Source organism: Diceros bicornis, chromosome 21 (assembly GCF_020826845.1).
Source record: "Diceros bicornis minor isolate mBicDic1 chromosome 21, mDicBic1.mat.cur, whole genome shotgun sequence".
NCBI lineage: Eukaryota > Metazoa > Chordata > Mammalia > Perissodactyla > Rhinocerotidae > Diceros > Diceros bicornis.
In genome coordinates, this window is record NC_080760.1 from 51,290,118 (window position 1) to 51,311,903 (window position 21,786).

Below are 21,786 nucleotides of genomic sequence, written 5' to 3' on the forward strand. Positions count from 1 at the left end.
CCTTTCCTAACCCTCCCAAAAGAAAACAACGAGCGTTTTCTCTCCAAACCATCCAAGTTCCTGGCCAGCATTGTTTGCAAGGCCCCCTCCTATTTGTGTGTCCATAAACTGTCATGGTGACTTTAGAAGGCTCATATAAGACACGATTCAGGGATTCTTTTGGTTCTGATGGTTTTGTTGTCATACCTGATTCTTTTCAGACATTAGGAAGTCCAGTTTTCCTCCAGGGAGCCCCAGTTCTATGAAAGTCTTTACCAGCCGGAGGTCTGCACTGTTCCCTAAAATGACAGATAACCCCACCCCAGACACACAGTTAATCATATAAAAGCTGACACACAAGGGATTTATTTCTCCTCTTCTTCCATTACCCTATTTCCCACTTTTTGTTAAGCAGATAATAAAAACAACTAAAACAAGTCCAACCCAATGGTCATGTGCTCCACACCCCCTCAACCCCCACACAGGGTTGGGGCCCTTCTAGTAGTCCTACCTCAATGGATTGTATAAATATGTGGCTTGTGAACATTCTATACACAGGAACAGTTGGAGGCACACTGCCTCTCCCTTATTTCACAGCCAATTCTGCTTACGCAGGACATTCTGCAGGTGGTGCCTCTTAATGGCTGATGTGGCATCATGTGACATCAACAAGTCCCCTCTCAAGTCTCTTGCTTAATACAAAGATTATCTAGTTCTGCCACTTACAGGTAGTCTGCAAGTCCCCCAGACAGGCCAGTCAGGGTGTAGTTATCTATAATAGAATAAGAACGGCCCTTGGGAACAGGAGTCACGAAAGTGTAAGCTCCATGGGTGCCGTCTGCTCCACAGTGACCATCAGGGGCAGGCGAAGGAGAGCTCAAGAGTCTGAGGCTGCTGCTCATAGCAGAGGCACCAGGAACACAGGGAATGCATTCCTGAAGCAGAAATCATGTGGAAAATGGATTTGATGTAACAGAAAAAGATTCATCTTCAAGTATTTTTAAGTGTAGATTTCCTGCAGGCCGTGGGGTTCAGTTGTATCTTAATGAATTTTTTACCTATTCCTGAAATGCATCCCTGTGGAGCTGAAAGTTAGAAGCTGCTTATTTGGGTATATGGGTGACTCACTTTACCAGGTAACCATGGATTCAAAGCAGTTTGTAAACTACGTAATATAGTTTACAACCAATTTTATATCACACTTTATGAAACTACCAAGTGATTCAAAAGATGGGGAAAGCGCCACATAGAATTTGGAAGAAATACAGGTAGTTGAGAGAGTATCTCTAATCTTTAAGGATGACCTGATACCCCCAAACACCACCCTTGATGGTGGCCTGTCAGAGCACATGACCATACATTCAGGGTCATGGTCATAAAACGCTCGTACTCTGTTAGGAAATGTTTCTATTTTGTGTTACTAAATTAAACTTTATTCATTTCTTTCATTTATGACAATAAAAATAGGCTCTTTGGTCTTGTTATTCCTCTTGTTTAAAGCTACCTAATGACATTCAAGGACCTAGCCTTTACAAAACAAAAAAGTTGCAAGTGTTTATGTTTAACATAAAGATTCTAAGTAAGGGATGACAACGGTCCCTTCTCCTTCAGCTACTGAGCAAGAGAGAACTTTCTGCAACTTAAATCTTTCTCAGAAAATGTGATTTGATAAGGTGTCAAATTGAGAACATTTACAAGAATATAAATCTTAGCTTTTGCACACCATGAAGAGTTGTGTCAATATTCATAACTGTCATCGATTTGTTCAGTTCTCCGTTAATGTTAAGTATATCCTCCGAGGTGGATTTTCAACAAATGGATCCTGGTAAACTCTGTAGAGTTTAGAAAACTTTAAAAGAAACCTGTGCTTGTTATCAGCTGTCTTCTTGCTGACTTTATGCTCAGATGATAACACTGTAATCCACAGCTCAGTTTTCTGACATAGAACAAATACTAGTAAAGCTGCTCTATATTTATAACATTCCTCTTCTCCCACATGCATGATAGAAAAAAATAAAAGTCTGTGGCCTGACCAGATTTCTTATTTTAACAAGGATATTGAGAGTCTTGTCTCATTGTAATTTAATATCAGATAAGTAAGAGGTGCACAGTAGTCATGCACGACATGATGCTAAGTTAACCATAGGTCCTGTGTTAGGAATACATTGAGTTGAGGAGTGACAAGGTTATTTGTCTTTCTTGCAATCCTTCTGATTGGAAGTCCCAGTTAAAAACAAGTATGTCTTCAATAGCTTACTACTTTTCTTTTTTTTTTGGTGAGGAAGGTTGGCCTTGAGCTAAAATCTGCTGCCAATCCTCCTCTTTTTGCTTGAGGAAGAGTGGCCCTGAGCTAACATCATGCCAGTCTTCCTCTATTTTGTATGTGGGATGCCACCACAGTGAGGCTCGATGAGTGGTGTAGTTCTGTGCCCAGGATCCGAACCCATGAACCCTGGCCTGCTGAAGCAGAGTGCACCAAACTTAACCACTATGCCACCAGGCTGACCCCATAGCTTATTACTTTTTAAGAGAGAAAGTGAGTCTCAAGCTCAGTCTTCTGACAACAGGACTGGTCAAACTTCAGTAAAATTATTTTCTTTTCATTGTATTTTTCATATTACTCTTCATGTGTGGCAAGTGAGTCTAGTATTTCATTTGTGGTAGTTATTTGAAGTTGCTTTTTTAAAATAAATGTATTCAAAGTACATGCCAATTTCAATAGAAATTTTGAAATTATAGTACAAGGTACATGGATAGAGTTAAAATGGGGAAGGGGATGTGTGAACAGCTGAAATTTGGGAAGCACTGAAGTCAGTGCAGAGAGAGGACAGATCACCAGAGAGAAAGCCTAGCATGAGCAAAGACACAGTGGTATGAATGGCCCGTGTCCCTGGAAATGGGAGTGAACTGGATCGAATCGGATCAAAAGGGGAAAAATCAGGAGATGATAATGGAGAGGGTCAGAACATAAAGATCTTTCAAAGCTAGGAGATTTCTAAGCTTTCTAAGGTATGAGTTTATTTTATTTTATTTTGTTTTCTGAGAGCTACAAAGAAAGGTTTCCAGTAAAGGAATGGCATGACCAGATCTGGGAAGATTTTAAGAAGATGACTCAAACAGTGATGTAGATGAAGGTTTGGATAGGGGAAGAGATGAACTTGTTTCTATAATGCAAAATTAAACCATAGGCTCTGGAGCTTGATGGCTGGGTTTTAATCCTGGCTCAATCGCATCAGCCATGGGACCTTATACAAGTGACTTAGCTGCTCTCTTAGTTTCCTCACTTATAAATGCGGATAATAACAGCACCTACTCTGCAGGGCTGCTGTGAGGATCGACAACATTAATATATGTCAAGCATCTAGAATGGTGCCTGTCCCCTGGTGAGCGATACATAAATGCTGGTCTCCATCATCATCACCATCAGCACCATCTAGCATGTACTATCTACCACTGGATTGTTTGACACTTCACCAAATAGATCTGTTGACTGAGTGTCTTGATACCCAAGGCATATAGCTGGAAGCTGATGAAGACAAATAAATGTATTACCCCCCGGAATGAGAAGAATTAAGAATATTAAGAAGACTGTGTCACGGAAGCCTCACACACCACCTATCTCTATTTAATTATCATAAGAAGAGTGTGACCACAGGTTTTGCTACTCATCCCCTGTGAAGCCCTAGAGAAGTTCTTTCTCTCCTCTAACGTTTAGTTATACATTACAGTCCATACAAAGTGCATGCCAAGATTTTTCCAGAAGACATTCTACATTCCAATTTTCAGATCAATTGTGATTTAAACTTGAGCTTGAGGAGCAGAACTCAAATGCCTTGTACCTCCAATGCATCTGATCACTTTCTTCAGCCAGTTAGGGAGAGGGTGAAATTCATAAGGGGAACTAGGACCAAATGCTTGCCTTTTGGTCCAGGCTGAACTGGGACCTCAAGAACTTCAGGCAGAGCTAATAAGATCTGTATTTTATAGAGCCTTTGGACTGACCTGAAAAGTCCTAAGGAAACCTGACATTGGAGACTAGGTCATTTGCAAAGGAGAGTCATTTCCCTTGTCCCTTCTCTCCTCCCTTGGACCCCCACAGCACTGGTAAGTAGTTCTTTTGTAGCATTCAGCTCTCAGTTCTGTATTTGCTAATCTCACTAAATTAAGAACTTTTTAAAAATCAGGAACTATGTCGGATCTCTGCAATCTCAGATCTTGGAACAGTCTGGTACACACAAGGTGCTCCATAAGTGAGAAGTGAATAAAAATAGGCAGCAAAGCAGTGTGGGCCACTAATGTGAGCTCCTCAAAATGAATCCACTTATCCATTCCACTCCATTTCTTTCTTTATTCTATCAACTCATGCATTCCCTTAATTCATTCTACTTATTCATGCATTCCATTAATATTCTCATTCCAATAATATACCCATCCCATTCATTCATTCACTCCATTCTTTCTTTTATTTTTGTTTATTAGTTCCATTAATTATTTATTCTGTTTCATCCTTCCTTCATTCCATTTGTCTACTTATTTATTCCATTCATTCCTTCATTAGAGTAACTCATTCATTTACGTATTTCATTTAGTCAACAGATTTTTGTGCCAAAGAGGTCTTTTCTTTGGGAGCAAGTCTATGCCATTTCCCTAGATTCAGCATACTTACTGTCATTTCACCACTGCTAATTGAACATTTGTTGAATGAGTACCTGATTGAAATTAATTCATAAATGTTACTAATTGTTTATAGTACAGAATTTTGAGGAGGAAACCTTTTTAGAACTCACCATCCAGGCCATGGACACAGACTACCAGGTGAATCCCTTCTTCCAAATTTTCTTCCTCTTCCTCTGGTGGGAAATATGGTATATCAGAAGCTAGTACAGATAAGTCACTGTACAGAAATCCATCAATCTTCAGTTCTTTTTTAAACTTTTCTTTGGCCTGATAAAAACTGGAGAATACACCAATTAATCACAAGCCAAGCTGTGTATTCCACGTTGAACAGGAGATGAGTGGAGCTGGGATATAGAGTGATGAACATCTACAAGGATGTATCTGCTGAGTGCAAAGGCTGAATGTGAGAACCCAAGGGAGATGCTGGTGAGGGAAGCGTGTTCTGAACAAGGAGGCAGGAAAACACCTGGGAAAACCAAAGGCTATATTGGTTTTGGTTCTGCAGATTTCTTGTGGTCCCTGCATTGAATAGGATTCAAGGATTCTATCCAGGTGCAAGGATACCTGCAATCTTTAAAAAGACCTCCCTGGAGTAGATGCTTCTTAACCTGGCCTACAAGGCCACCATGGCTTGGCCTCCATCTATTTCTCCAGCATCATCTACCAGCCTCCAAAAAGAGTACATTTCTCATAATTCCCTACTTGAATTATGTTGCTTGGCTTTACTTCCGAGTCTCTGTGCCTTCGGGTCTACCTGTATGAAATGCCTTTCCCACCTAGTTATCGTGTTCTTTGCCTCATTATCAGTGATTAAGAGCATGGACTCAGGAGTCACACTACCAAGGTCAGTATCTCAGCTTTGACACTTACTAGCTGTGGGCCAACCACTTAACCTCTCTGCATTCAGTTTCCTCAACTGAAAAAGGGGAATCACATCATTATCTAATTCACAAAATGGTTTTGCGTATTAAGTGATATAATCTATGCAAAATGCTTAGAACAGTACAAACAGATTAAATAGTGAAAAAAAATGTTATATATTACTGGTCATATCATCATCATCATCATCCTCATCAACATTATCATCATCATCATCATATCTCTTATATTTTCTCCTGAGCTTAAGTGTCATCTCTAAAAAGCTTCTCCTGGCCACCATCTCTATTCACACTCACTTCCCCCAGCTGATTAACTCCTTGTCCTTCTGGATTAGCTGTGCACACATGACCTATCCCATTTACCCAATTGCCCTCATTTTCTTCTCTCGTCTCTCTGTCTCCCTGATAGATGCTGAGTACAATGACAGCCAGGAAATCACTGGCCAGGAATTGGACATGCCTGTTATGTATTTGCTAAATTGATATCATGGAATATAATAAGTTTTTAATATTCTTTGTAAAACAAGGCACCCAGAGTTTACTTGCCTGGGCAATTTCTTTTGGGGATATCTTAACATATAACTCTTTAGCATTTTGCAAAAGTGTAAATAAAATGGGATGTTTTGATAAAATGATTCTATAATATACTTAATCAAATTATATAGTAAATAGGTGAGGGAGCAATATGAATACAAACCTAACACAAGGGTGAAAGGATGGATTCTGGCATTGCAAAAGCAATAATAAACTTAAGAACCACACAAAAGGGGCTTAGGAGGCAAATCTGATGGAGCAGTCCTATTCCCCAAAGGCTCTTAAAGAACTGACCTCTCAAAATGTGCAAAGATAGAGGTACAGTGACACTAATAAGAGAGTTGTTTATCATAACAAAAACTGAAAAGAAACATAAATGTTCACTTCTAAAGGATTTTGTTAATAAATCAAGGTACATCTATACAATGGAATATTATTTAAACACCAAAATGATAAGGCAAAAATAAATTTATAAACATAGATGTTTCTAATATATTAAGTCAAAAAAAACTTAGAGTTTGTACAGAATTATACTATTTTTGCATAAAAAGAATATATAGCTATAGATGCACATAGAAAAGAAGTACCAAAGTACTTACACAGTAGTCTTATTTGAGAGATGGGCTTATTGATAATTTTTACTTCCTTATACTATTGTACATTTCTGACTTGTATGATATGAATATACAACTTTATTTAAATCAGAAAATAACTGATATCTCAATTTTGAAATAGTGTGCATGAAAGTAAGAAACATGTGGAAAAATCTAAAAGACTGTGATGGGATAGGTAAATCATCAGCAAGCTCACCTAAACATCCTTTCACTGACTTCTTCCTCCAACTTGCTGGAATGGGTTGAAACGACTCCAAAAGAACCCAAAGGTTGATGAGTGATGGGAAGTGGGGTCTGTTTGGAAGAGAATCCAGCCCTGGCAGGAGTTTCCTTGGGCACAGATGAGAAAGGGAGACATGTGGCAGTGCAAGACAGAGATAAGTTGACGACCTCCACAGCTTTCAGGCTGTCCAGAGTGAAGGTCTCTGTAGGGGTCAAATGGGACACCATGATGGAAGTGCCTGCCCTTGGCTCTTGGTTTCCCAAAACTTGGGAGTGAATGGAGTGAGTCACAGTGGAACACACAGTGCCTGCTTCATGTCCAACATCCAAGAAGGTATTAGCTCCTCTGCTAAATGCTGTATCATCAATGATGCTAGGTGAGCTGCTTTGCTCACCTATTGAATCCAGGTCGATGGCATCGGCATCTGATGTACAGCTCAATTCAGGCACCTTATGGTGGGCGATACTCTCAACATGTGAGATGTTGCTGTTGGAAAGAGCTCCTTTCCCCACATTCAAGTCTTTAGGCATGCCCTTAGGGGTCTCCATTAGTGCTCTAGGAAAAGATCTGCTCCTAGGGTTTTCAAGTGCTATGATACGTGGTATTTTTAAATTAAGACCTTTGGTTTCAATACTTGGAGGGTTCTCAGTCCTGTCATCAAGGCAACAGGGTCCTTGAGGATCAAACTGACTCTCTTTACCTTTGGGGATGTCTATGTACCCAGGGCCCTGCTGGTTGTTAGCATCTGAAACCACCTCCACAAGGGAATGGTCTGCCTCAGCGTCCTGGATTCTGGAGCCACCACTAAGTTGACTGCAGTGTCCTGGGGGATCCATGCTCTTGATGTGCACAGCTGAAGTTTCAGCAAGACCTCTCTCTTGCTGCATGGTGCCCGTATCTTCAGCAGACTCCTCTGGGCTACTGATTTGGGGTGCAGATACAGACTTGGTCAATTTGGTGAGTGCCAACTCCCTCTCCTCCTCCTCAAAAGGCAAAGAGCTAATGGAAGTGAGAGATGCCTGGATCCCGCTTGGCAAACTCGTATTGCTCTCTGTGTGTCCACCCTCTAAGGAGTTCCTGTGCAGGGCGTGTCTTCGAACCAGCTGGTGCAAGACTTCCCGGTCACTGGGTAACTCCAGGGCCCTGCTTCGGGCCTCGGACCAGGCAACGGAGCTTGGCTCACTCTCAATGCCTGAATCAGAGATGATGGAAGAAGACCTCTTGATGACCCCAGATAGCACTGACACTTCCTCCTGCTCCTCTGTATGAAGGTCTTTTGGGGAAACTCTAATGTCCAAGGGATCCCACAAAGTAGAGCTTAGTGGGTCACAGGGGTCAGAGGGGATGAGCTTCAGATTTAGCAGTACCAGCTTACTCTCTTGGTCTGCTCCCTTTCCTAGAATACCTAACTCATGGAGTGTTGTTTTTTGTGAAGAGATGGCATCTTGATGACTCCCACCTACTACTCTTTTGCTTAGCACAGTTCTGTCTAATTCAAGGTTATCTCTAGAGTGCCCACTCTCATGCTGAGCACTAATGACCACCGTGGGTTCAGCTCTGCAGGGGTTCTTATTGCTAGATTTCACATCAATGTAGGTCAGTGCTGGGGCCTGGCCATCCTCTGGGCCCGGACTCCTTCTGGGCAGGTCCTCATCAGCCAATGGATGTATTCCAACATCGGACTTTTGGTCAGTCCAACATTCATCTTCAGGTAAACCTGCTTTATTCTGGAATTCACCAATTGTCAGATACACCTGAGATTCAGAGCACAAGTCCACGTGATTTGGTGTGGTTACATTTTCGTCTGGCTCTGGACACCTAATAACCTCTTCATCAGAGTCCATTTGGGGTGGTTTCATAGTGGGCAAGATAAGGTCTTCCCTAAAAGATGATTTTCTATTTACAAGATGGCTCTCTTCTCTGTCTTTTAAATTCATTATTGCGGGACTTGTTGTTGGAACATCAAAATTAGGGTAAACACTCAAATTATGCCCTACAAAAAGAAAAAAATATATATATATTATAGTTTAAGAATCTATGTTCACAAATTATCCAAATGTCTGATTGTATAATAAAGAATTTGGCTGGACTTTGTTCCTGGTTTCTAAGAGATAACCTCTAAATTCGTGTAATTTCCCAAGTGATAGGAATGTCTTTGTTATTCATGCTGGCTCTGATAGCTTGTGCTAACCACGTGACCCATGGGGAGTCCTTTGATAGTTTATGCTAAGGAGATGACTCAGGATGGGGGTTGGCCACTCCAGAAAGACCAACCATGTGATTAGTTGATTGGGGCTTTGAGCCAAGTGATAACCAGTACAACCCCTGGGGAGGAGTGGTGGGCTGGGGATTGAGTTGAATTATGTAGCCAATGATTCAATCAACCATGCCTACATAATGAAACTCCAATAAAAACTCCAGACACTGAGGATGGAGCAAGCTTCCCTGGTGAGCAATACACGTTGATTTGCAGGGATGACCAGTCCTGGGGGCACGGAAGCCTCATGTTTTGGAGCCTTCCAGACCTAGCTCTATAGGTCTCTTCTTTTGGCTGTCTTTATTTGTATCCTTTATAATAAAACTGTAGTCATAGGTATAGCACTTTCCTGAGTTCTGTGAATTATTCTAGAAAATTATCAAACCTGAGGGGGTTGCGGGAATCCCTAAATTGGTAGCTAGTGGTCATAAGAGTGGGAGGCCTGGGAACCCCCAAGCTTGTGGCTGGTTTGTGAAGTGAAGGCAGTCTTACCAGAGACTGTGCCCTTAACCTGTGAGGTTGGATTTAACACCGGGTAATGTGTCAGAATTGCATTGCACTAATGCAAAGTTGTCAAATGTTATAATTCTTGATTCACTTTTTACTTGTGAAAACATTTTTAATAAATACCACTTGTAAATATTAAAACATTTCTCCATCTTTTGTAATATACTTATAGAGTAGAAAGAGAACTTTGAAGCCAGGAAGGCCTAGTTTCCAACCCTGACACTGACAGTGACCAGCTGTGAGACCTTGGGCAATTACAAAACTTAAATAAGATTTTTTCCTACTTGAGTTCACTTTCCTATACTCTAGGATGGGCAGATTCATAGTAACCAGCAGGCCTCACAGCCATAGCTCATAATAGAGTTATAACATGAAATGTTACATGTGGGGAAGACAGATTTCTGCTTTCTGCAGAGAAACACTGCCAAGCTTGAGCTCTGTAACCAAGGTAATTGTCCTATGTGGCATCAGACCTCAAGAGGCTCCCAGATCACTTTAGTCTTTACAGTAGGATGGCAGGAGCCAAAGTATGATCTTTTTCTTATTTTTCTTTAGGGGAAACCATTATCTCTCTCATTTGCTCTCTCAGTCACTCCTCTCTTCTCTTTTCTCTTCTCTCCCATTCTTCTTCCCCTCCTCCTCTCTTCCTCTTCTCTTTCTTCTTCTTTCTCTCTCTCTCTCTTTCTCTCTTTTCTAATAATGTATAATTGGAATAAAATAAGTGCTCCCATGTCTGTCTCTACCACAGCTCTCTTGAGAAAGCCATCTGATATATTATTTAATTTCCATATACACCAAATACAAAAAGAGACTGGGTTTTTATTTTCTTTAAAAAGTTTGAATCCTCCATATTGTTTTAAGAGGAGTTAAATGAATATTACCACTATTGAACATTATCATGAAGTAAACCATGGAGACATTTACTTGAAAACTGCATGGGGCTCTGAGACACCATCAGCTCATACTTTTGAGTGAAATTTATGATTGAGCGAAGGATTAGAACAAAGATTCTGAAAGGATGGATCTCTTCCTCACCTGGACATGTTCTTTGCATCTTGAGAGACTGAGAAAACTTCCCTTCTTCCAGGGAAACATTCATACACCCTACAGCAAGTTAGACTTTCTCTGTTGTAAATTCCCAGGGTTCCTCTTCACACACATAGTGTCACACATCTACCACCATACTATGATTTATTTGTGCATTTCTTGTTCCCACTGGTGAGAAGAGTTTGTGTTTTTGGAATATCCATATCCCCAAGGATAACATCATGGCTGGCACATAGTCAATGAATTGTGTTCATAAAATGCATTAAGCATAGAAAAGAAATTCTGCAGAACAAAGACTATTACTCTCATTAACTGTTTGTATTGGTTTGAAAAAAACCACAACTTCAATGTCGGTTAGTCCCACAGATAATATGTTGACATATTCTATGTACAAAGCCCTACACTAGGCCATGGGTTAGGGAGAGGGGAAGTGGGGATCTGTTATAATAGTGAACCAGTTTCTGTCCTTAAGGGATTGTCAAAATATTGGGAAACATGCAGGTACAATACAGTTGGCTTTTCTACCAAAAGAACGTGGGCTGTATCCTGAAGAATATGAATTGAGCTTCTTCAAAGGAGGAGATATAGGCAGGGGAAACAGTGTGGGCAAAGGCCCAGAAATCTGAGGTGCACAGTCTGGTCAGCCATCAGTTGGATCTCATGTGGATGGAGCAGGAGTGAGCAGAGGAAGTGGGGAGGACACATGAGGTTAGACAGGTAGAGAGAACCCACAAGATGGATGAACTTGAATGCTCTGTATGAATGAGGGGTTTGGTCTTTATACTGCAGGTAACAGGCAGATTGGTGGATTCTTCAAACAAAACTGAAAGATTTATCAGATTTACCATAGGTAGTTCAGACAGGACGCAAGAAGCCCAGTGAGGAAGTGGATTGCCAAAATAGAAACATTTCAGTTTCACTACTACAGCTACAGAAAAATGAGAGTAGCAAAGGATCTAACTCAAACAGAGTAGATTTAGAGTCAGATACTAACTAACGGCATTAGTTGACATGCATTCATAACTTCCTTTGCGTCAGAGACTCTGAAGTGTTCTATGCACGGTTCTATCCACACTCACAGTAGCCCTATGGAATAGAAATTACAACCGTTTTGCCCAGGTTCACACAGTTACTAATTATTGGAAAAAAGATTCAAATCCAGGCAGTCTAACCAACTGTTAAGGCCTTAGGCAAACTGCTCAATTGCCTTGGGCCAGGGGAGTGAGGGGTGAGTGGGAGAAGGGATTACAGATAATATAGATGGACTTTACAAGTACCTGGCACACAATAAGTATTATAGCCATGGGACTGTAGCAGACCATGAACAAATGGTATTATTTTAGTATGGAAATGAAACACTTTTATTTTCCTTTTTTCACTACACTAAAACAATGGAATGCAAATCTGATAACCACATTTGCAAGTTATATATATTAAGGCCACCAAGCCCTTGTAAGAAAAAGGAAATAGTTCTTTATTTGCTAATGCTTTTGCTCTGGGATTAAAGAATCATCAAAGTACACTGTTAAAGAACAAGAAGGTCAAGAAAAGCTTTGGGTTTTGAGTGGAGACACAGATAACTCCGTAAAAGTAGTCTTGGGCATGGGGATGGATCAGATGAGAGGTCTGTAGAGAGAAGCCTTGGGGAGACAGCCAGACCTCTGAAAGCAATTGCTTTGGAGTCTTCTAGGAAGATGGGATCATTAGTGCTTCGGTTGCAGACTCAGCCGAGTCCCATGTCCCAAGCACATTACAGAAGCTTCAAAGAGATGCTGATCCTAAAAGACTGTGTAGATATGGACAATCACAGCTTAGAGGAACCTGCCGGGGCAGACAGCCCTAGAAAGACCTTCCCAGCCATGTTTCACTGCTCTTTAAGACTAGAGCACTGACATGACATGCGGTGGAGAAGAGTTGGCAAGGAAGCACAGAAAGACTGAGGTTGACTTTCCAGCCAGTGCTGCAGGATGGATGAGGCTCAGCTGATGTGAAGTTGATTTATAAAAAATAAAGATATGCAATATAATTGCACACATGAGTTGAGGGACTGTGATTTATATCAACTAGGGTATCTATTAACATGTATAGGAAAAAAGACTGGAAGGCAATCTGCAACAAAGCCTAATAATGATAACATCAGAGGGTCTGATGGTGTGTACTTATTGTGAATTTCTTCTCTAACTCTTCAAATTTTCTGTAGCTAAATTATGTAACTATAATGAAGATGAACATGTATACCTATGTACACACACACACACACACACACACACACACACACAAAGTCTCAATGCAAAGCTGTAAGCTTTTTTTGACCAGCTGGGTTGGCTGCCATCTCTAGAGCTAGTACACATTTTAGGTGTCCTGCACAGTGTTGACACTAGATGTCAGGGTAATACTGAGGACGGAATAACATTATTGGTTTGCAAGTTTGCACTGTCTTTGGAAGTCACCTAGACTTTTAAAACACCCTACAGATCTCAGATTGCAGAAACTCTGAAATTTAAATGGCCCATCACTTAAATGATGAGCACCCCAAGCACCATGGCTTCAAACGCCTCACAAAGAGATGGCAAGGCAGACCACGGGCTTTGGCACTGAAGTGAATGGCTTTGAACGCTGGCGTTTATAAGCCGCATGATCTTTAATACATAACTTACGCTCCTCGTGCCTCAGTTTCTCTCTGTGAAATAGGGCTTTGAAGGTTTTCTTATCTGACTAAAAATATAAAACACATAAAACCTCTAGCTTAGAGCCTGGCATTTCTGATTCTTTAAGCGATCACGGGGCTATTTCAGCTCTGTCATCTGTAATAGCCTGTTGGGTTTCCATGAGCAGGACTGTGAGAGGGGACAGAGAATTAACATTCCCTGAATGCCTGTTTGTACTAGGCTCTCTGCAGTTGACCTATCAGTTCATTAACAGACTGTGCAACACCAGCAAAACAGACTGAAATCTGGATACGCACACACAGATACCCACAAACATGTTATCTTTTCTCCCTGAAATGAGTCATTCATCCACTAATCCATACATTGATGCAGCCCACTTTCTCAAATACCTTGCCTGGTTCATGGCGTAAAGGAAGCACTCCCTATGCATCTGAACTGAATGCCCTTAAAGTTCAACTACAAATGACTTTATATTTGAATTGCACATTTGAGATAAGAAAGGGGGAGAATTTGGTTCCCATTTTGTAGGTGAAAACACCAAGGCATTGGCTACAATTCCACCCCATGAGGAGTCAGGAAGGGAGTCCCTACTATAATTGCCATTTTGTTACATTGATTTGTCAGTTCACTGAAATTAAGTCATTTGAAATAACTAGTTTAACCCTAGTTTTTGCTTCTCCTCTATAAACTGACAAACTACTTCATTAATTTGGTCCCATAGCTGTTGGGACATAAACAGGACACCTGAGTGGAACCCACTGGTAAGCCTTATTCTCGAGTCTTTCCAAAATGCAGCAGACAAACCTGTCATAGGGCAGTCCACATATCTGTCCTCAAAGATAACTGGCAGGGTGTTCCAGTCACCGTCGATGTCCAGGCACTCTGCGGGCAGCGGGGGCATAGTGGTAAGGTACTCCGAATTCCGGATATCCAGAGACAGCTGGCTGTGGGTCTGCATCCTGGGGAGCATGCAGACCAGTGAGCATCAAAAGAAGATTTAAATGTTTTAAAATTGTTGCCCCATCCCCCTAATCCCAAAAAAAAACATTTAGAAAATATTCAACGGACTCTGACAATGGACCACCTGTCTGTCCATCCACCTGCCCTGTCTTCCCAGCCACCTCCCCTGCCCCCAAAGCCTTAGTCTGTTTTGATTTGGAACTGGTCTGGGTACTGAGTTTAGAGGTCATGGATCATATGACTAGGGGAATTTATCACCCACCATTTTAGTGGAATGTAATAAATACCATTCCAGTGGACTAGGAGCTGAGTTTCTAAGTAGCGAGTAATCTTAAATTAGCACTTAGGAGGAAAAACTTAAATCTACATATCCTTTACCCTTGCTCTCTAGCCTCCTATAGCACTTAGGGTCTGAATCATATTTTGTGGCATTTGAATGAAAAACCAACTAATTTACTGCTTCACAGTAAGTTACTGTGTGGACACTGGATCCTTGATTAGGTTATAAGTTCCTCTAGTTTAGAAACTACGTTTTCTGATTACTTCATGTAGGATACACAAACGCCCCATATTCTTCCTCCATGACCCAGACAGCCTTCCACCAGCAGGAACGTGATTCCAGAGTTTGAAATAATCAGTATTCCTAACTCAAAGACTTGGATGGTTAAAAAAAAATGTGTATTTCCTTCTCCTCAAGTCCCTGCAAAAAGGAGAACGTTTATTTACCCCCATGAAGGAAAAATATTAACATTCCATCGTTTTTCTTCATGACAACTCAATCACAAGGGTAGAGGAGGGCCTTATCTGGTTGGCGAGTTTGGGAGAAGAACTGAACATGTGTAGCTACTGTTTGTCTGTCTGTCTGTCTGATTGTCCCTCACTTCCCAGCAATATAGGTCATCTGACCTCTTAGAATTGCTTTGTAGCTGTGGAACTCTGTACAAGTCCTGAGAAACTTCTCCAATTCAGCATTCTCAGTGACAAATACGATGAAGATGAACATATACACACATATGGTATTTTATATACGTATATTGAATAGATATAAAAAATGTGTATTTTATTTCTTATTTCTCAATTGGATTTTAACCTATGAAAGAAAAAGATAAGCAATTTATTCCCTTCCTCAAATCCCTGAAGGCTGCTGCAACTTCATAATTTTTTGAACCTTTCTCTGAGTATTTAAACGGAATTTTGTTGCAATCAATTCTGCGCTTCTTAGCCATCATCTGAACCTGGAACTTTTGGCCCAGTTTTTACTTTATTAAAAAACTATATTTATTGAACACCAACGTGCATAGGGCTGTGTAGACATACTAGGGGATATATCTAGAGGATGGAAAGAATTCTGGACCTAAAGAGCTTATAGAGTCATGAACAACTCAGGTGGTTAATAAAGTAATTATAATACAGCAGGACAGGTGTTGGAGAGTCAGGTCTAAGTTACTTTGTGCAGGGAGTTATCTCCTACTGGGAAGTAGCTTCTTGAGCATAAGGACTTTGTGAATGTGACGAAGTACCTAAAACATTGCCTAGCACGTGTTAAAAAATGACTAGAAATTCTACGGCACATAGACAACGAGATAGCACCTCACGCCTGTTAGGATAGCTATTATTAAAACAAACAAAAAAAACAACAAGTGTCGGCAAGATGTGGAGAAGTTGGAACACTTGTACACTGTTGGTGGGAATGCAAAATGGTGCAGCTGCTGTGGAAAACAGTATAAAAGGTCCTCAAAAAATTAAAAATAGATATACCATATGATCCAGCAATCCCATTTCTGGGCATCTATCCAAAAGAATTGAAATCAAGATCTTTAAGAGATATCTGCACTCACATGTGCATAGCAGCACATATGCACATATATGCATATGCATAATCACAATAGCCAAGATAAGGAAACAAGCCGAACACCCTTGGACAGAAGAATGGATAAAGAAAATGTGGTACCATGGAATACTATTCAGCCTTAAAAAAGAAGGAAATTCTGCAATATGTGACAACATGAATGAACCTTGAGGACATTATGCTAAATGAAATAAACCAGTCACAGAAGGACAAATATCGTATGATTCTACTCGTATGAACTATCTAAAATAGTCAAGTTCGTAGAATGAAAGAGTGGTGTGGTGGTTGCCAGGGGCTGGGGCTGGGGGGTATAGGAGTTGCTAATCAATAAAGTTTCAATGAAGTAAGATCAGTAAGTTCTAGAGATCTTCTGTATAGAGCATAGAGGTCCTGGTTCATTACCTATTTATTTCAATGTCAGGTTTACAGCCCAGTTGCACACAGATACTTCTATTTTAGAGGTTGAAAAATCTACATTTTATTTTTTCTGGTGTATTCTTTAGGATAATGCTTCAACACTATACAGAAAGCCATAACAAGGAGGCTAGGAGTGTGGGAGCTGGACTCTGACAGATCCATGTTTGTGTCACTTCTTGGCTGTGTGGTCTAAGATAAGTTACTTAACCACTCTGAGCCCAGGTTTCCCCCATTTCTTCTTCTGTAAAGTGGGATAATAACAGGTCCCAGCTCACAGGGTTAATGTGAACATTCAATGAGCCAATGCATGTAGAGCACTTACCACAGTTTCTTACTAGGGTCATCCCAATAGACTAAGCACCAGGAAGGCAGATAAAGTGCCTCCTGTGCTCAACCCTATATACACAGCGTCTTGTAGAATGAATTATTTTTTAAAAATTAGACAACGTTACAATTATTACTACAGAAAACATAAAAGAGTGATATCTTAATTATCATCATTATGGAAATTAAATCATCAGTATAGGTCTTCATACACATCAACATTCTCACATTCATTCATTCAACAAACTTTTATTGAACACCTCCTTACTCTGTGAAAAGCACTGGCTAGACATCGGTAAAACAGAAAAGAGGGACAAACTATACACCCCTGCTACTAGCCATCTAAATCATTTTTAAACGCTTTTTAAATATTACAACCCATGGCAAGAAATAGTCTTCATTTTACATGGCAACCCAGCACAATCACACACACTCCCAGAAACACACACACTGAAACAAAAGTTTCAGAAATACTTCTTACTCTTACTACCTATTCTATCTTGTCCTATCATATCATCTCCTGTCCTATCCTATCCTACCCTATCTTATTTCATTTAAAAAGTACTGTTCCAAATCCACTAAGTCGATTTCACGGTCCACTAAATGATTGTGACCTATTGTTTGAGAAACACAATCCAGTTGGAGCTTGAACAAGATGGGTCTTGACAGATGAGTTTCACCTGGGCCACCTGGTCTTTCCACTTGTCCATCCTGATTTTGGAGGATGGATCTGTCTCATATGTAAGCAGGATGAACTCCCCCTCCAGCTCTGATCTCCAGATACGCAGGTGGGCCGAATGCTCTGTCATCTGTACTTTGCACAAGTTGTTGGCATTCCAACACAGCTCTCCCAGGAGAATGGTTACCTATGTGTCTGTCACCTCCGTGTGTCCTCACGCTCCTTGGGGACACACCAGGGCCTGGCAATCTAAGGGTTATCATTGTCGTGATGACTCAGGAAGCAGATTTCCTGCAGTAGTCCTGATTTGCAGTATTTTGCTCAGTGGCCCTCAAAATTATGTTTATATTTGTTAGACTAACTCTTCTGATTTTAGCTTTAGAAAATATATTCAGCCAGTTCTAGCTGGGGGCTGGACTGAATGAATGAATAAATGAGTGATTGACAGACTTTAGATATTTCTAGACAAGCTATTTTAACACATACACGTGTTTTCCTTGGTGCCCCTCTCACTTTCAGAATCCATGAGGCAAACTTTAAATATCATTGTACTTTCCAAACAGAATGAAGTGTGGGGAAAAAATAAGATTATAAAGATGAGGGTGAAAAGATCTTCAGGTCTGTCTTGAGTGATGGATGAATCTCAAGTGTTTCTCCTGCCAGATTGGCTGTGGCATCTCAAACATTATTCCATCCACATTTGTTATCTGAGGTGAACATATCATTCAGAAACAAAAAGAAACCCTTGGTTTTTAGCGAAGGCCAAAACATCTTGGAGGAAGCCCCGCTCCTTCTCACCAGGGACATCTACGAGAGAGAATGACCTCATCTTTTGTCACCCTCTGACTTTTTGAGTATGTTTTAATTTTTTCTGGAGGAAAGCAAACTTAGAAATTCATCAGTGCTCCTAATTAGGTAGTTCAGGCTTAATTCTTATGCTCAATGCATTTTGCAGCTACTAAAGTCTCAGGCAAATTCTGTTGTTGTTTTTTTTTTCTCCCCCGACAGAACGTGTGGCCACACCACCTGCTTCTAATTCATTTTGCAAGGAGGACTCAGCACAGATGTCTTCAGGGACCTAGGAAGTCTTGATTCTGTCTACAGAACCATAATGACACTCAACAAAGGAAAACTTTGGCTGTTGACCTTCTCTGCCACCTGCCAGCTCCCGCCTCTGCAATTTGTCTGACTCTTCTGCCTGCAGAGAAAATGCAGCCTGAATGTGCAGAGGTGGGCAGACTTCCCGCCTTCACAGCCGGAGATGAAGGGAAGAAGGAACTGAACAACAATGCCTTGGGTGGCACTTTTAGTGTGTGACGTGGGCACGCACTTGGTTACTTACAGATTTTCCTGAAAAGTCAGGACTGCGAGTTTTTCGTGCTCCATATAAAAGAAGGCCTCAGAAAACCTTCGGACCTGAGGAATAAAACAATGTAAACAGTTTAACTCATTGGTGGGTATTGCCTCTATTTTTTAAAGGGAAATTGAGGCTCAAGGAGGTAAGTGGAAGGGGCTAATAGGAGGAGGGCTAAGCCCACCACCAAAGGTTCTGAAACAACAGTCTCGCTAGTCTCTCTACTCTGCCACAGCTGCCCTCTCTCATTTATATCTCTTAGCCCAAATCTGGTTTAGGGACACTGTTTAATACATCTTTATAATTCTGTTCTTGTATTGCTTTCTGTCATTTTTGTATTTAGGTCTTATTTCTTCTTCTAGAATATAAGACACTTGAAAACAGACACCATAAATAAATGCACGCAAAACAGAATTTGCAAAGCCAGTCACATAAGCGTGTCCCCTAAGCATTTTGCAGACTCAGATATTTGGTCCTCTTGCTGGAAATGAGAAGACCAACAACTTCCCTTATGCATTAGTGCCTGCCCATATGCATCCAAGCTGGTGGCAAAGAAATACACTAAAAACAATGTCTTACATTTGAAAACACTTTCTCAAAACACTTTCAAAGCACTTGTAATATCCCTTGGGATAGGCTCTGCTATCATCTGGTAGCCCAGGCAGGTATCTTATGAGTGACAGTGCAAGGTATAAGAGGCTAAGTAAGTTCATCAAGTCCCACTGCAAGTTCATGGTGGAGCCACGGCCAGCATTCCAGTCTACAGAAGTCAATCCCAATTCTTATTCTGCCCAATGAACTGACTGTTGTGAAGCTTCCTTGAGAGATCACTGGCATGCGATTGGAGAAATTACACCATTTGACAACCTACCCTCAAGGTGTGATGTTCCTGGGTGAGATAAGTGGTCACTTGGGAGTGTAGAGTCACCGTGTCCAGAAATTGGGTCCACAGAGCCATCAGGTGGGAGGCAAGCCAGGCGAGATCCTTACTTATCTGCTCAGCTATTTTCTCCGGATTGTTCAACATCTGGAGAGGCAAGAAGGTGGTAGTGAAGGAGCTCTACTCCATGAAGCTACTGCTTCTTCTCCCAGAAGTCTTTATAGACATCTCTGTTTTTAATGAATCTCTCTCCTTTCTTTGGACTCTACTCTCTGTCCCGTTACATACTGAACTCAGTACTCTGAAATCATTATAGCTCCCACTCATTAATATCTACTAATTGGCAGGTCAAACACTAGGTGTTTTATACATTCTTAATTCCTATAGTTATGCTTTGGTAGACTTACCGTAACCATCATTTTACAAAAAAATAAAACAAGAGTCGGAGGGATTAAATAGTGTGCCCAAGGTCACACAGAGCTGGGGTTAAACTGTAGGGCTTTCTAACCACAAAGCCACAGCACCACACTGCCTTTATAGAGTGGGTATTGTAAAAACACCTCCCGAGAAACCATACAGCCTTTATAACCTCAGAGCATCTAACTAGTCAGGTGATTTCCACATGGTGAGTGCTAAATAGCCCCACCACCATCTCCTCTCATCACTCCACATCTCTTAAGGAGGATACCAGTTCACCTTGACTGAAACTTGAAGAAGCCAGTCTAAAGAGGGCCTGAGCCTTTGGGGGAAACTTTGGATTGTTGCAGTTTAGAACTAAGGAAAGCCATCTGTTGAGGGATAACTTCAATTCTGGAGAGGTAAGAAGAGAGATCAAGTCTCTCAGAAGAGGTAGGCAGCCAGTTGTGGAGTTGTGGCCTGACGCTGAATTCTAGGCTTTGTCATTCATTCAACAGGCGTGCAGTGAGCATCTTCCATGACCCAGGCACATGCTTAGAATAAATGGAGACACAAAGATAAATAAGAGAGAGTCTCTGCCTTCAGGGAGCCTGATTCAGTGGAGGAGATAGGAAGGTGGGTTAACAATTAAGAGTGATGGGGATCTCTGTCAGGAAAGACGCAGCAGGGACACATAACCACAGCCATTTTAAACCCATCACTGCCTCCTTCTTTGCCCTGTGCCTTAGTTTCTTCATCTGTAAAATGAGTATGCAAAGCAAATAACTGTTTATTGGATGTAACGTATGGAGGTTGCTTTTGCTATTCTTGAACTAAAGGCTGATGCTAGATGAAGGCATGTTGGGTGGAGTGAGGCATCTAAGAGTAAGAAAAAGAGGAGAGGAAGAACTTGGCACCCAGTAAGGTTCTTTAATTGTTGGATATTGTTACTTTATAATTAATGACAAGCTTCCAGATACAGGGCATCATTCAACTGTAGCATCTAGGAGCTGCTTCTTCCAAGAGGATAGATCAGTCTTTGATGACTACACAAGCTACAAAACTCCAAAATGAGAGACCGACCCTTACTTCCTTCTGACGGAAACATTACTCATAGCACTGGCTCTATTGGGAGGCAGGGATCAAACAGGGAATGTCCACTCTTGGTTCAGTCCCATAATCCATGGCCAAAAGTGTTAAGAGGCAAAAACGTAAGGCTTGGGTTGGTGAGAGTGGGGGATGTGGGCAGCCACTGGAAAATCTCCAGGCTGGAAGGAGGCTTTCAAATGGACCAGTAGTGGCTCGTCTTTAGATTCTCCAACCAGTTACGCTCACTAATGAGTGCCAAGCTCCTGCACCAGCACTTGGCACCATTTTGGCCCCGACAACATTCTCTGCCTTACCCCCTGGCTACCTTCTCTTCCAGCCCAGTGCTTGCCTATCGCCCCAGCCACACTGACATGCTCACAATGGCCTGAACACACTCAGCTATTTCCAAGCACCAGGCCCTTGATCAGGCTGCACATTCTCCTTGGACTGCCT

General features: G+C 41.3%; 1 protein-coding gene across 1 annotated transcript in view; it reads right to left on the minus strand.

Annotated features, from left to right (window-relative positions):
* The window catches only part of FAM135B (family with sequence similarity 135 member B), a 334,906-nt gene that overhangs the window by 9,497 nt on the left and 303,623 nt on the right, over nt 1–21,786 (minus strand). The window contains exons 9-14 of the mRNA XM_058564982.1: nt 19,840–19,995; nt 18,957–19,030; nt 14,190–14,344; nt 6,879–8,898; nt 4,767–4,933; nt 187–278 (exon numbers count right to left, since the gene is read on the minus strand). Of these exons, the coding sequence (XP_058420965.1) occupies nt 187–278; nt 4,767–4,933; nt 6,879–8,898; nt 14,190–14,344; nt 18,957–19,030; nt 19,840–19,995 (2,664 nt within the window). The remainder of the gene's footprint in view (nt 1–186; nt 279–4,766; nt 4,934–6,878; nt 8,899–14,189; nt 14,345–18,956; nt 19,031–19,839; nt 19,996–21,786) is intronic.